The sequence below is a fragment of the Echeneis naucrates genome, chromosome 24 (genome assembly GCF_900963305.1).
Source record: "Echeneis naucrates chromosome 24, fEcheNa1.1, whole genome shotgun sequence".
NCBI classification, from domain to species: Eukaryota; Metazoa; Chordata; class Actinopteri; order Carangiformes; family Echeneidae; genus Echeneis; species Echeneis naucrates.
In genome coordinates this window covers 4,936,633-4,952,207 of record NC_042534.1, presented here as the reverse complement: position 1 = coordinate 4,952,207, position 15,575 = coordinate 4,936,633, and the positions used below count along the sequence as shown (strand labels likewise).

Below are 15,575 nucleotides of genomic sequence, written 5' to 3'. Positions count from 1 at the left end.
ATCTTTATGCCAAAGCTCAGCTCATCACCCTCATCACATGGAGGCTGTAGCAAGAGTGTGCATACGCACACAAAGCTTAAGGAGTTTCTCTGTGCATGTTTGTTTTGTGGTTTGTGTGTGTGTGAGAGAGAGAGAGTGGTGAAACTGTTGGCAAGTTGTTATTCTCTTTATCTGTTTTCCACTCCCCTACCACTGTGGCAAGAGTTTGAATGCAGTGAGAAAAAGACACTAATAATAAATGCAAAACTATGGTGACAATTCTAATGCTAACATACAGCCAGCGTCCCTTCATTTCCTCGGGGGTAAACAGCCACTGAAGGCAGCATCACCAAATAAACTATTTATTGTAGCACTGATTTATTGTACCATTCAGTTATACCATCTATTTCCAAATGATTGTGTCATCTGGTTGGTTCTGTGTTGGCTGTGTATGATCTTCACATAATGCAGTCTGCCACCATCTCTCCAATCCTCCATTTCTCACCTCACTAACTTTGACTCCACTCTAAAAGAAAAAAAAAAAGTTCCCATCTGTTGCATTGTAACAGCATATTTGTTTTGTTTTCTTACTCCTTTTGCATAGAAAGTCCAAGTCCAACCATACATTCCAATTATTTTTGCTTTATTGAAATGTTTATTGTGCTTTCTCGTAGTTTGACTGTTTGTCCCTTTTATTATATCATCCCTCCCTGCTGGTCTTTCCTGTCAGTCTCGTGAACAGTCAGACGATGAGCAATCAGAGGACTCTGTGAAGTTCAAACGGCTTCACAAACTGGTCAACTCAACACGTCGGGTCAGGAAAAAACTCATCAAGGTGGAAGAGGGCAAGAAACATGGCTCTGAAGGTTCGTACCCCTTAAATGGTGAATTCTTTTGATTGTCTTACAGCTCAAAATATAATTACAATTTGTCAGCATTTGTTTAGATCTGTCAATTAATGGTCACGTTGTATTTCCCAGACATATTAATGTCACAGTTTCCAGTTAAAAGCATCTCCATTATACAAATTGCTTGATTTAGGTAGTTAAATAATATTAAAGGTTAATTTGGACTAAATTGATCTGTTGGTCCTCATATAAGGGAAGTTGAAGTTCAATCATAGAGGTTGAGTTTGATTTTCATCTGAGGTTTCATTGAAATTGATGTGCTAAGGACTTTTTTTGCCAAAACATTCTTCTCTCTCAAGGGTTTTGCCTGAAACTCAGTCTTAAAGAATGTGTTTTGAAACGTTTGCCGGATAGCTGTGGTTTAGAAAACCACAGATAGGTCATGGGACTGCACAGAGTCTAAAGCCTAAGTCTAAATTCTTCTGAGTAACCAGCTAGTGATGTTGTTGTCTTATTTAGACTTTCTGAATCTGGAGGCCCCTCCCACCTGTGAGGACAACACAGCTCTGTATACAGGGGTCCTAAAGAAGCCCCCTCTGCCTCAGGAGGCCTCTCTGCCATCCCTCACCCAGGATCAACTGTCTCTGGATGGGGACACAGACAGTCTGACCACATCCCCATCTTCCAGCAGCTTGGACACCTGGTCTGGACACAAGCTGATTAAAACCTTCAGTAAATCTTCCAGCACCCACGGCCTGATCCGGCCCCCCAGGAGAACCCCGGTTGGCTCTGGTGGCCTTGGAGGTTCCATCTCCGGCGTTGGAGGTAGTGGCTCTTCCTTCTCGGAGTTGGATGGCTGTGGATTGGACGACGAGGGTAAACTGTCACGCTCCACTACCGACAGCGAGATGCGGAAGGCCCTGGGCTCCATCTCCCATGGGGTAAGTAACAAGGAGGCGCTCTACGCTTACTATGGCCTCACCAAACCCCGTCCCAAACTCCACGCCCAGTCTCGCTTCCTGCTCTCTCTGGATGATGCTCCACAAGGCAGCCCCAAACACCAACCTGCCAACCGGCACCATGGCAGCTGGACACACCGGAAACCTGACCCCAACTATGCTTACTCCACCAAGCACTTAATGTACCAGCGCTCGCGCAAGACCCCTGTCTCCCCCCTGTCTGTCACCCCCCCCTCCCCTGCCCGCTGTGATGTAGCCAAATCAAAGGGTTTTGGAAGTGGGGGAGGGGGTTGGGTGTTTCCCTCTCGCAGGCTGCGAGGTCGAACAGCAGTCAGTGAGCTGAACATCACCTATGTGGTAGAACGGAGCCTGTATGGTCACCTGAACTGGGCCCAGCTGGTCCGCCCAGTTACCCTCAGCCGCGCTGAGCGCCGCTGTCTATTGGAGGAGGACCGCGAGGCGGACAGGAAGTGGGCGGCCAGTGTGGACCGCTGCACCAAGCGTGTTCTCTTACGCATCCAGCAGAAGTCTGTGAGTTTGGACCATGAGGTTCAAATCGACCGCCTCGTGTGAGCAGGACTCTGTGTACTTCAAAGTTGCAGAATAGCTCAGAGGTTAATACGACAAGGAGCAGCAGACACACAACAAAAGACACATAGCAAGTCAAATGTCTTTAACGTATTAGTCAATAATGTCTGCATGACAAGAAAGAAAGAAGTACAGCCAAGCCTATCACTCACAGACCTAACTGCCCTGAGAGGAATGGTATCTTCCCTGACCTTTAAGTGAATGCCTTTGGCTTCAAACCTTTTGCTTTCAGCTGGAAATGAAATGATTATGGAATGTGCAGTGCCCCACTTGGGAGGTTAAGCCACAGCAGAGGTTTTATAAGTGCCTTTTATAAATGTCATATCCCCGAGGAACCCGTGCTCTCGCACAGTCACACTGATCCCCGTGGGCAGCGGAGATGCTGTACAAGCTTCAGAAGCTCTCACAACTGCACCGCCCGTAGCCTCCGAGACATACTCAGTGAACGCACTTATAAAGTCAACTTCAGAATTATATTTGTCTTAATACTCATCAAATATATACATTTGTGTGTGTGTGTATGTGTATATATATATATATATAGTAAGGCTAAGCTTAGTAATAAAGTGGAGCAGTGAATTACATATGCTAATACATATTCATACCTAAGTCAGCATAAAAGGGCACATTTCTAATGTTATAATAAAGCATGAAAAGGGCCTGGTTGCATTGTAAGTACCTCACTTGTTCCCCACATAATTGTGTGAATCAGTGGTACTAGTCAGATACTTTAGGTGGCGTTATAGAGGAGCTATCCTGCAGCTTTGAGGGTACCTGAATCCTATCGTGTAGTAGTGAAGTCACTGGAGGTCGTTCTCATCCAAAAACTCTCCGAGTCCACTTTTTCTGTTGTTGCTTCTCATTTCCTTTTTGGCCCGTGCCGCTATAGTTGCAGATGTGGTTATTTTTTTGTTTGTTTGTTTGTTTTTTTTTTACAATTATATTCGGCAGGCATTTATTTCTGGGTGCATGTCCATCCCATCAAACATCGCCATTACATTCCAAGTTCCTTTTGGATGTCTCTTCAAACGTGTGTGTTTTCCAAACTGCTTTTCCTGGGAAGTTGTGATGTGGACTACAGCTGTGGACATCTAATATAGAAACTATTTTCTGTTTTTCGTCTCACTTGATAATCCTTCATCCAGGGTTTGTGGGAGTTTAGTTGAGTAGTTTAGATTCTTTGGAAACAACAGACAAATGCCATCGAACACCCCACAGGAACCAAGTGATTGTTTTTGGCAGAGGATGCTTTTTGTGTGTACATGTTTGTGTGACCTACAGCGAGCTTGGGAAAGATTCAAAATATCAAAGTCAATTTAGTGAGAAGATTCTGGATCTTTTCCTCTCATGTCATGTTTCTTCTTTGTGTCTACCCCTTACTTTACTGTGGACTTAGTCTAGAAAGAATAACGTCCGCACCACATTGTCATTGAGCAGAAACTATGAGAATATCATATTGTTGGCTCTAAGTAACCGACCTAAACGTTCAGCATGTTTGTATACTAAGCCCAGCTTTGCATTTCTCATAATTAACCACAAAGCAAATTGCATCAGGCTCCACTGCAATGAATATATATGATCTTGAGTTTTAAAGCACATGAGCAACTTGTTGGAGCCGCCTGTGAGCTCCTCATGGTCACTATAACAGCTCATTCGCCCAGGACCATGCAGTAACGCACAATGAAAAAAGCAGCTCATATAACAGTTTGTGTTACATCCTGTCTGTTGGCTGTCCACAGTCCCATATGACATCATGCCCCCACATATGTTCAAACTGTATACCCATGTCCATTAATTCAGCTGTGCCCGTGTCACGCCAAGCATGAATCACTGTGAGTTGACCCTCTGTGTTTGTGGATGGGCAGGTCCAGTAACACAAGCTTCCAAGTGTAACTCATTTGACTGTTTTTTGGCTCCCCCGCAGAGAACGTGCAGCTTCGGAGGCTTTGACCTGTCGAACCGCTCGCTCCATGTGCTCAACACCTCAGAGGTCAATGTGAGTACTGGAGGAAAAGTTCAAATTCAAAGAGGCTGTGAGGAGTGGGAGCCTGGCTGTCACAATAAATCCCCTTCTCCGTTTTCTTCCTCGTTTTTGCCCCCAATCCTGCCCTTCCCTTTGTCTTTTCCTGTTGATCCCTGACTCTCCTCATCCCTCCCTCTTTCTCTGTCATTTCCTTCCCTGCGCTGCCTTTATTTCTTCCTTCAAATCACAGAATAAGGAACAGGAAGCTATATACAGAGAAGTGGTCAAATCCCCCACTACATCTCGGATCTCCCTGGGCAAGAAGGTCAAGTCAGTGAAGGAGACCATGAGGAAACGCATGTCGAAGAAATACAGCAACTCCCTGTCTGACCAGGTAAGACAAACACAATTGGGCACACACAAACGCACACAGGTGGAATTCTTGAAAACCTATAGGGCAAATCTTATATATACACAGACAAAGGTTTACTTTTACTTTTAAAAGCAGTGCCAAATACACACAAATGATCCCTCAGTCTATACAATGTGTTTAAACCTCAAAACAAGCGACCCAAGCACAGCTGTAAAGCCATAAAAGCTGCCCATGTTCTGCAAACATTTAGAGGAAGTTTTTCAGAGTCGAAGCCACATATTCTGTCCACAGGCTGTGAGTGGGTGGGGGTATTTGTGTTAGATACAGAATAAACACAGGCCAATCAAACACACTGACACACACATACATTTGGATTTCTCTCCCTCTGCTTTGCTGTCCCTGGGCCTTCTGTGCAGGGTGTGTTCATGTTGAGCTCATACAGTGATGCAAGTGTCCCCCAGGCTAGTCGTTAGGAAATGGAGACAAAGCGTGAGAGTGTATAATGGCTGTCTGATCCATCCAGGCCTAATTTTTTGGGGCATCTAGTGACTCCAGCTGTGGCCTCGCCAGACCTGCAGTTTTATGTTGCCCAGCAAAATATGCTATTAATGTGGGGTCGGCCATCTGTCCATCATGGTGGTCCTCCACATGGTGACCCATGTATCCTGGCATGAGTCATGGAGCCATTGGTTGAGGAAGAGCAAAGGAAAATGAAATGTCATGTCACAATATGTGAACTATGGTCATTTCATAGACCACAATGCCACCTAGTGGATTACTGAAACAAGCAAACCAAGCACAGCAGACGCATGCTGATTTTGCTGTTTCATTATCTGACTTTTGTTTCATGCCTGGACATCTGGAAATGTTTTCATTTTAAATTATTAGTTTAATTTGACTTAATTTACGCAAAACACTGATTTGTCTCTTGTCAGGCAATTCTGACAAACGTCAGAATATCATTTATCATGATTTCATGTTATTCCTGTTAAGGTAAGCTGTTCCAACAGGACATTACAGTGAGTCTGTCTTGAATGTAAAGTAATAAGTTAGTTATAGCTGATGGGGCAGGCAGAGAGGGACTTGATGCATTGCTGATGTGCCTTTTGTGTTACCTGTCATTGTTCCTGCTGATTCTGACTGCAGATAGATCCAGTGATGGGGAATTAAACCCACAGACTGTATAAAAGTTGAGCCAGCGTTCAGTTTGACTCGACAAATCCAGCAAATATCTTCTGATTTCATAATGTTCAAATTCCATCCTGTTGCTACTGTCCTTGGCCCAGCAAAGAAACAAAACCAAGATTTAAACTAACGGACTGTAACTGTCTATTTGATAAAGGTTAAGCCTCATTATTGCCAGAGAAACTACATCAGTATCAGTATTATCAGACAGGAATGTGGATGCTTTCCTTCATCACTTGCATTTAAATGGGAAATGTCTCTTTGCTGTGTATATGAACAGAATTAAAAATAGCATCAGTGTTCATATGAGGACAGATATTGTTTTCATACAGACGTTAGGATTGCAGAGGATACAGAGGAGGATATACATCCTTCAAGACATGCTGCACTGAATTACGTTATCAGGAAAAGACTTCAAAAAGGAAATTTTTTTATAATTGGTAAATTATGGATTACTGTCCTAAATCCATTCATGCTCAAAGCAAGTTATAAATGTGTACATCTGTTTTGCACATTAATATGGATTAAAAGGACAAAAGAGCTCCACCTATGATCTTCATCTTTCTCAGTTTCCATCGTTCCCCCCATATGGCAACTTGAAAAACCACATTTTCCCATCTCTTTACTGCACATTTGCTTTGTGTCTGTCCCGCGAGTCCTTTCATTACCCATCTGCATCTCCTCCACTCACGCTCTCTTTTTGTCCTTCAGTCCAGTCCAGACGGAGCCCCTGGGTCCCCTCAGTCCCCACAGCCCGACACCGACTCTCTGGAGAAGCCAAAGCTGAAGGCAGGAGGTTCGGTGGAAAGTCTGCGTAGTTCACTCAGCGGACAGAGTTCAATGAGTAAGACAGGAACTTTTGTTTTAGAAAGGGCTTCGCCAGCTCCAGCAGGACCTTTTTGATATTGTGAATTGCTTTTTGTTTTCACAAATCGTTCTCACTGGATTTTACCAGTGACGATAGCTCATATAAACATATTATACATAACTGAAGGCAATCTAAGGATTAAAATAAACTGTTCTGGTTTAAGCAATGCATGACGCTAGATGGTGCTCATCACGTTTACTGTTGTCAGGTCAAAAACAGACTGTGGGTTTGACCCTAATGCGGCTTTTGACACGATGTTTTTTGTTTGTTTGTTTTTTTTGTGTGTGTGTGGCTTGATCTCACTCTTGATCACACCCACCAGCTGCCTCGTGTTGTGGCCTCCAGATTCAGTAATGTGTTTTCCAAGTGTGTTTTGATCTCGCAGGTCATCTTATCTAATTACATCTTCTGATTGCTTCAACCTGGTATTTCCACCACATCCTTGTGGATACATTTTCAAGTTCAGAGTGAATTGAAGACATACAGTGATCCAGGGCCATAGAACATGCACACAAACATGCAGAAAGACATGCGGTAATGATTAGTTAGGAAGTTTTGCCTCGCCGATTCCCACACGTCGATATGATTTCAGCGGTTTTCCCTCAGACTGAAAAATATCCAGCAAACACTCTGCTTCACTCAGGATATGCAAAACAACAACAAGTCCAACCCGGAAGTTGAGAAAAATAAAATGTTGCTAATCAAAAATCAGCGTAGTCATAGATTTGTGACGCTGCTCGATATCAACGTCCTTCTAAACATAACAAGATGTTTTGAGGAAAGTTTCACTCGGGAGTGACTCTGAATCGATGATTATAACCAACTAACTAAATGCTCACTTGTGTGTCACTTGTGCGTCTTTGTGTCCAGGTGGCCAGACAGTGAGCACAACCGACTCTTCAGCCAGTAACAGGGAGAGCGTGAAATCAGAGGACGGTGACGATGAGGAGCCGCCTTACAGAGGACCCTTCTGCGGACGTGCTCGAGTCCACACCGACTTCACCCCCAGCCCCTACGACACAGACTCCCTCAAACTGAAGGTTGTGCGAAGTCTGCAAAAACCCACAATATGTTCACCCTTTACTTAACACTTCATGGACAAAGATTAGTGCTTCGCTTCATTTCTTTCAAAATGCTCAACTTGAGATCCACACAATGCAGTTTAAACTTTATATCAGCCAAAATGCTGCAGCATGAAATAAATTATTAAATTATTTCAGAACAGAATTGTTGGTTGGCAGCAGATCATCTTACTCTTTGACTCCGTTCTAAATGAAGAAAATTTTTAAACAAACAGGATTAAAAAGTGGACATTCTTTCGAAATAATTTTCTTCTTTGTGATCCTCCAGCGCGGTGATGTGATTGACATCATCAGTAAGCCACCCATGGGAACGTGGATGGGCCTGCTCAACAACAAAGTGGGAACTTTCAAGTTCATCTATGTGGACGTGTTGAGTGAAGAGGAGGAGAAACCCAAAAGGCCTGTGAGGAGGAGGAGAAAGGGCCGGCCACCCAAACCCACTTCTGTGGAGGAGCTGTTGGAGCGGATCAACCTCAAGGTCGAATACATGTTGGATTTAATTAAATTGGCTGGAAAGAGAAGCAGATTTAAATATTTCAATGTTTCAATCACACACATTTCTGTTTAGTCCAAAAACCCCACCCCATCTGGCAAAGTAGAAGGAGATGACAGATTCCAAGAGTAAAATGTAAATATTGTTTAGCAATCTATATTTTTAGCCAAAAATCTTGAAAACACATTTGCTGACAAGATGAGCTAAATACAGTTCAGGTTATTACAGGCTGCACGCTTTAGGATGTTTGATCTGACAGTAACACATAAACACAATCACCCACATTCTCACAACCGCGCCCCGCTGACTTGTCGCATCTGTCATCAAAACCTACACATACAAGTGACGCTGCCCCAAACAGAAAGACTTCCGTGGGTTTTTCTGTTTCATCTCCAGCCAGCCTAAAGGCTGAATCCCAGATTAAAGATTAATGTTACAGCACACGCTTCCTAAGCTGTGAGTCTGACTGTTAAAAGTGCATTTGAGCAGTCATGCTGCCTGAATCACCACCAGATTCCTGGGGTGGGCAGCTTAGACTAAACACATATAGAACATTAGAGTTTCCAGTTTGCAGCCAACATGCATTTTCTTACCAGGTGTTTGAACCACTCTCTACTAGCGTTGTGGCTCGATAATGACAGAAAAGTAAAAATAAAATCCAGTCCATCAGTTTTCTTGTCCAAGATAAATGATCTTGTCAAGAGTCATTTATAATGTTTGTTCAACTCGTTTGGTTATAAGAGGTTTGTTTTAGTTTTTTCTTCAGTGAGCTATTCAACAGTTTTATTTAGCGTGTGCTAACACTAAACACAGCAACAAATGTGTTGCATGGTTGTGACGCACACTTAAGATAACAATTATCTGAAGATCACATCTTTTTTTTTTTTTAGTTCTGTCAGTTTTTCAACAGGCTGGTTTTTAATTTTTGGCTCAAGAATCTTTTTTTTTTTCAAAGAACTTCACACAACTTCTTCTGAAGGCGCAGTGTTATTGCAGAGAGGGGATTTTTTATTGCAGTGATATGTAAATTGTGCCTCATTTATTTTTTTGCATCGTAGATATTTCATTATGTCTTCTGTTCACTGCTTTCACAAAAAATGATTGAGCCCTGTAGGCTTTATAAAAAATATGAGTTATGATTGATTCATCAAAGGTCAAAAGAATATTTAAATGTGAGAATATTGCTGTTCTTTACTTTTAGAAATACTACAGAAATTTGGTGAAACTGACAAGCCAGGTTTTAATCTCGACACTCCTGTAACCTTTTTGGACAATGGTCCAAAGAAAGAAAAAAAGAATGGAGTTGGAACACGTTGAATTTTTTGACCAGATGAAAAGACAAAAGATGGCGTGGCTGAGAGGAGCCGGCTGCCTGTGTTTGTGTTAGTTGGTGGTCCTTTGTTTAGTCCTGCATCATCCAGCAGAAATAGAACAGACACAGTTCTCTGCGTTGGACTCCACCATTGTAATTGAAGGTCTTGCTGGTGACAGACAGTCTATGTATTCGTCCACCAAAGTGTGTGGGTCACACACATGCCCAGTAATATTCAAAGTGGAAGCAGTTATGAGTGCTTGTGAATGACGGCGTCCGCTGACAGGGCGTAACTTGAGTTGGGACTTTTTTCTTTGTCTGTGTCCTCTCTGATAGCACAGTGGTTTGAGGGACTAGAACGGGTTGTGTATGTTCTAGTGTGTAAAACTTTGCCATCTGTGGTTGAGGAATTCTTTGATGCCACAGTCTCCACCTTCAGTTTTCCATGTTCCCACATCACTTTGGTGGGTTTCCCTTTCAGGTCCTGCTTGTCATTTTGGTCGTAGCTACAGTATCTAGAAAGTGTAGCAACACTTTTATATGTCTGTCAACTTGACAATGTGGTGATCTAAAATCTAAACAGCAGTTTAGATTTGACTCACCAGTAGCTTAAACATACACATTTGAAATTTTGAAATGAATTGTGTACACTTATTTCTCCTTGCTAGTCTACAGTATATTTGCGCTCAATATATTCCGTGCTTCTACGGCAAGGTGGTCACTGATCCAATGACTCACATCCAAAGTGTAATTTTCTTCAGTCTAGTATATTTTCTCTTCAGTCTTTAGAGCTCCACAGAGAAGTCTATAAACTCAGACTGCATGTTTGTGTCAACCAGGAGCACATGCCTACTTTCCTGTTCAACGGCTACGAGGACCTGGATACATTCAAGTTGCTTGAAGAGGAGGACCTTGATGAGCTGAACATCAAGGATCCTCAGCACAGAGCTGTTTTGCTCACTGCTGTGGAGCTGCTACAAGAGTATGACAGTAAGTAGACTGAAAAACATGCACGCATTCTGAATGAGAGCTCACTAAGACTCTCTGCTTGATTATCACTGAGTAACTATTTCAGCCACAGCAGTTTCTTCCAATTATTTTTTTCAGAATTCACTTCAGCAGCGTGCCAAAAAAAACAAACACAAAAACCAACCAAATATCAAAATCTTAGTTGTGACAGATTTTTGTTTTTAAATGGAATAGATTCAGAAATTAAAAAGTGTCAAATTAAAAATCAATCCAAACTCTTGTGAAAACGCAATTTTCTGTGTGTGTGTGTGTGTGTGTGTTTTCAGGCAGCAGTGATCCAGAGCGCAGCGGCCTGTCAGGCTCCCAGGAAAAGCTGCTGTCTGAGGGTCGGGGTCTGGTGGGAGACTCCCCGCGGGACTCCGGTTGCTATGAGAGCAATGAGAACCTGGAGAATGGTAATGATAGCTTTGCTTAGTGTAGACACCTAGCTGCGGTCTAGCCTGGACTGGTGTAGTCCTGGTGCCACAGTGACTTCGCTCTTCGCCTTTCTTTCCCCTCTCTGGGCTTCCACCTTTCCTTTATCTCTTGCAACGCGTCTAACACCCCACCCATCCCACTCCTCTGGACCAGCATCTGTCAAACAGCTCCTCCTCCCTCCACCTGTGGTGAAACCTTACCTGCACACACCTTTTACTGCTGTGCTTTGGGTGCTGCAGAGAAGGAGTCCCTTGTCACATTCAAACTTCTCTTTCACGCCACTTTCCTCACCTGTCTTTCCATTCTGTAGGCACTCTGTACCATCACTGCCCAAGTCCTCTTGTAACTGAAAGGGAGCAAGGCCCCAGACCACTAAGCCTAGTCCAGCCCGCATTGCTGGGATCAGAGAGAGAGAGATGCTCCCCAAAGCGCAGAACTGTTCTGATGAGAGCACACTCACTGCCCAGTCATGGACTCAGATTCCCAGCTCTCCCACCTGCGGCTTCAAGGCCGGTAGACGGATACCAGGAAGATGATTATGGGCTCATAGAGTATTTCTGTTAAGTGTTTTCGACATAGAAAGTGATCTTTCTGAGTAGCATGTAAAATGCTTGTTTATTTGCAGTGGTGATTCTACAGACTGATAAAGCTTTTGAAAAATGTACGAGTCAGGTAAATGATTCACAGCTGCCATTTAAATCTCTTGTCTAAATAGCATTTCTAGTTGTCACTTTCCTTGTTTCTAGTGACCATATTGCACAATAAGTCAAAAGGTATGTGCCTAAAACACGATGTGGATGAAAATATTTTTAAACTGTAGTGCATAGATTTTAAGAGAATACCAATAGAAATTTATTGAGGTCTTATTTGTGATATTTGTTTTTGGGTTGTTTTAATTTGAATTTTTTTTTTTTTTTTTTTTTAAACTGCTCTATCTCTTTGCATAAGACTGTATGCTTTCTTCTTCCACACAGATCATTCTTTTTAACAGCTCCATAACTCATAAATCACTGTCAAAACGTGTCTTCTTTCTATATCTGTTGGACTCCAGTGTCACAGCTGGATTTCCTCTTTGTGTGTCATACAGATTGTGAACAGTGAAGTGTGGAGTCTGCCATAGCAGAGATTTAAGTTGTGGAATAAAAACCACTTCTTTTAAAAAAAAAAAAAAAAAAAAAAGCAAAAGTCTCTTCTGCTGCTTGCTTGATTTTTATGTTTGGCCTTCTGTTTTTCCTTTTCTGTCACTAAACACTGTCCACAAATTAGCTGCATAACATTTAGTATACATTCTGCATTTCTTCTTTGCTCTCAGGGTCCCACAGTGCCGCTGTAAACACATCAAGTCACAGTATTCACTCGTATCTGGAATTAGCAGAATCGCTGAGGGTTATTAAAAGTCATTAGACAGATTGAGTGTTTCAAACGTTTTCCTTTTGGAAATCAAACCGGCACTGTGGGGCCCAGAGAGTTTGTCCTCTTAATCAACAAACATCCTCGTCTAATCAACTTTGGGCTGACAATGTTGCAGTTCCTCATATCATCACATGACTTTTGGAATACATCTACCTTCACTTGCCATGTTCACATTAATGCACATTTTATTGTGAATTAGTTTGTAGTGATAATATTCAGTCAGTGATCCATACGATGCAACCCGCCATTATGTGGTCTTTAATCACACTCTACTGAGTTCTTGTGATTATACTGTACGCATCTATAAAACATATTGTGGGCAGAATTTTAATTTAATTTGCCGTTGATGACGTTTTAATACAGTCTAAAAGCACATTGTCACTTTTAATGATGCCCACATATTCTCAGCTTGTGTTGCATTTTTCATTTTAATGGATGTTCCACTGGACAGTGGAAACGGAGCATTCTCCTGTGATTTCACGTCTTACTTACAGTAAATACAGCGTCTCCTGAATTTGTCATTGAAATTATTATAATCCCTCATAAAAGGGCAAGGCAAGAACACAAATATGCTTAACTTTATTTATGACCTCTCTGGGAACTGCTGACATTTCATGACATTCTGTCGATTGAATGTCCTTATAACATTGCGCCATTTAAAGTTTTTGGCCAGCCACACTATGTGGCATCCACCCATTTCATCTATCCATTTTGCTCTGTGAGCCAAAGACTAGATGGTAAGTTGCTTCAGCTTTTTTGTACCAATGTTTATAAAATATTCCATCCTTATCTCTTTATTTGGGGATTTCTATGACAACATCATCATAAGCCAGTTTGGTCTTGAATCAAAGAGCTTATCTTATCTCAGTGGGGCTCCACCCCTTCTCGTGAACATTTCAGATAAGAATGCAATCCTTATGCTAGTAGACTGGACTTGGCAGGACTGTTACAAATAATTTTTGCTGTGAACATGTTTTCTTACAAAGTGCACACACGTCATAAAGTATTTATGTATTGGTATGATTTTCTCTCTTATGCCACATGAGATTTCTCTACTGTAGTCAATACTGCAGCCACAGGAAGCACAAACATCTAAAACATTATGAATGAAATACAGTAAAGACAGTAAAATGCAGCCTATTATTATGGGTCACATTTATTATTAATTGCATTGTAGCAAGCTGAGGAATGAAGGACTGTATTGTATTTCTGGAGTCAAGGGAAGAACTTAGTTTTTTTAAGTTAGAATTTTGGGCCACTCGGTTGAGGATGAATATTTTTATTTTGCAGGCAAGAGCAGAAAAGCTTCCCGTTCCAGTCGTTCTTCAGCAGGTCAGCAGTCTCCAGACTACCCTACTCTGCCCATGACCCTTTCAACCGAGGCTCTGCAGCAGAACAGCAAGAACCAGCGCACAAAGTTCCCGAAAAGCTTCTTCATCAAATCATCCCTGAAGGGCTTCAACCTGCTGGGCCTGCGCAAAGCACAAAGACAGTCCCCCATTCCTGCCAGCCGTAGCTGTGAGGACCTGGATGGTCCTCCACAGCCCACTGGACCCTGGAAGCGCTCCCACTCTCTGGGAGATCTGCACTGGGAGCAGACTTGTGAACAGAAGAAGGATCTAAGTGTGGAGTTTAAACCCAGGAAAGAAGGACTTCAATCAGGCAACAGTAGCCCCGCCAAGGTGTGTCGGGACGAGGTTTCCCCACCTCAGAATGGGACTCCAACAGTAAGCCCGAAAAGAAAGGCTGAGAGGCCACCCATACCCTCCCAGCTGCCTCTCCGCCCCACACCTCAGTCTCCCACCCACTCAGAGCTCCTCTCCAGTAGTCCTACTCCAAGTCCACCTGAGTCTAGTGGGGAGAGGGTCATTCGGACTCACCCCAAAAAGCCTCCAGTCCCTCCCCCCGTTCCTGCAAAAAAGTCGAAGGAAAGACTAGCCAATGGCCTACGTCACCCCCCTCTTTCCCTGCCTTCCTCGCCATCTCCCACACCTTCCCCCACCCACTCCTTCACCCATTCTCACCCCAGTAGTCCCATGATCCGAAGCAGCAGCAGCAGCCCCAGTGCCCCTGCTCTACCTGCCAAGACCCCGAGCACTCCTGCAAGCCCATGTGCCACCTCATCGGCCTCATCCATGGGCGAGGAGTCAGGCAGCCCCCCAGCGGTCCAGCCTCCTTGGCTCTCAGATCTCGGGGGCAAAGTGGCCGTTTCAAGAAAGGTTTCCCATAACAAGATGAGTCCAGACCTGTTCACCCTGCTTGAGCAACGGCTGGAGGCCGAAGGAATAGATCTGACAGAGGAACCGTACTCTGACAAGGTTAGTACAGTGTCACTGGTCAAAATGGAGTCAACAAAGATCTTCAAATTGCATGCAGCATGACTTCTGTGTTTCTCTGCAGCTGATGCATTTTAATACACTTTAAACAGATTCAGGACTTTGGACATTTTGGAACAAAAACTCAGCTCCATATACTACTTCTGTTACTATTTGCAGAAGGTACTACAGTGTGAAGATGATGAGGAATTCTATTAAAAACCAGGTCTTGGCTAATGCATAACAAAAACACATGAAGTCATATTTCCATGGTTAATGTGAAAATTGGGCTTTAAGACACCTTTGAGCTATACTTGTCTGGCGTCAGGCTCTTTTGGTTTAGCATCATGACATGCCTAACTTAACTCAGTCATAATTTGACTGAGTGTTAAGGCCAACACCAGTGGCTTGCTTTAGAACTCATTTATTTTAAAAATAGGCAGCAATAGACTCAAAGGTTTGTGTGTTACTTTTTGCGCGCAGATGCCTTTTTGTATGCAAGGGCATTTATATGTGGGGGGGTGTGTGTATGCACGATAATAAATACTGCCTGCAGCGGAGGGCTGAAAGACTGGGTTGAGTTCCACTGTGATGCGGTTGAGACTGTTAAGTTTATGGGCTGGATCTTACTGAAGGCAGACGAGGTTGTAAAATCCTCTGCCACTCGCCAGCCCCCAGTCTGGGCCCCTTTAACGTGGTGCACACACACATTGATATCTGGAGAAGAGGTGAGGAGTAGTGTCATAGTTCA

At 43.1% G+C, this 15,575-nt stretch overlaps 1 protein-coding gene across 10 annotated transcripts in view; it reads left to right on the top strand.

The window, feature by feature from the left end:
• Positions 1-15,575, top strand: part of sash1a (SAM and SH3 domain containing 1a) — a 141,748-nt gene that overhangs the window by 123,958 nt on the left and 2,215 nt on the right. For 5 of the 10 annotated variants that reach the window (XM_029496943.1, XM_029496940.1, XM_029496945.1 and 2 more), the window contains 10 exons: positions 710-845; positions 1,347-1,768; positions 4,299-4,370; positions 4,588-4,731; positions 6,607-6,739; positions 7,634-7,803; positions 8,114-8,323; positions 10,490-10,640; positions 10,946-11,074; positions 13,800-14,827. In XM_029496943.1, the coding sequence (XP_029352803.1) occupies positions 710-845; positions 1,347-1,768; positions 4,299-4,370; positions 4,588-4,731; positions 6,607-6,739; positions 7,634-7,803; positions 8,114-8,323; positions 10,490-10,640; positions 10,946-11,074; positions 13,800-14,827 (2,595 nt within the window). Of the gene's footprint in view, positions 1-709; positions 850-1,314; positions 2,318-4,298; positions 4,371-4,587; positions 4,732-6,606; positions 6,740-7,633; positions 7,804-8,113; positions 8,324-10,489; positions 10,645-10,945; positions 11,075-11,406; positions 12,291-13,799; positions 14,828-15,575 lie in introns of those variants that run through there. The other 5 variants (XM_029496948.1, XM_029496939.1, XM_029496941.1 and 2 more) reach the window with 5 other exon arrangements.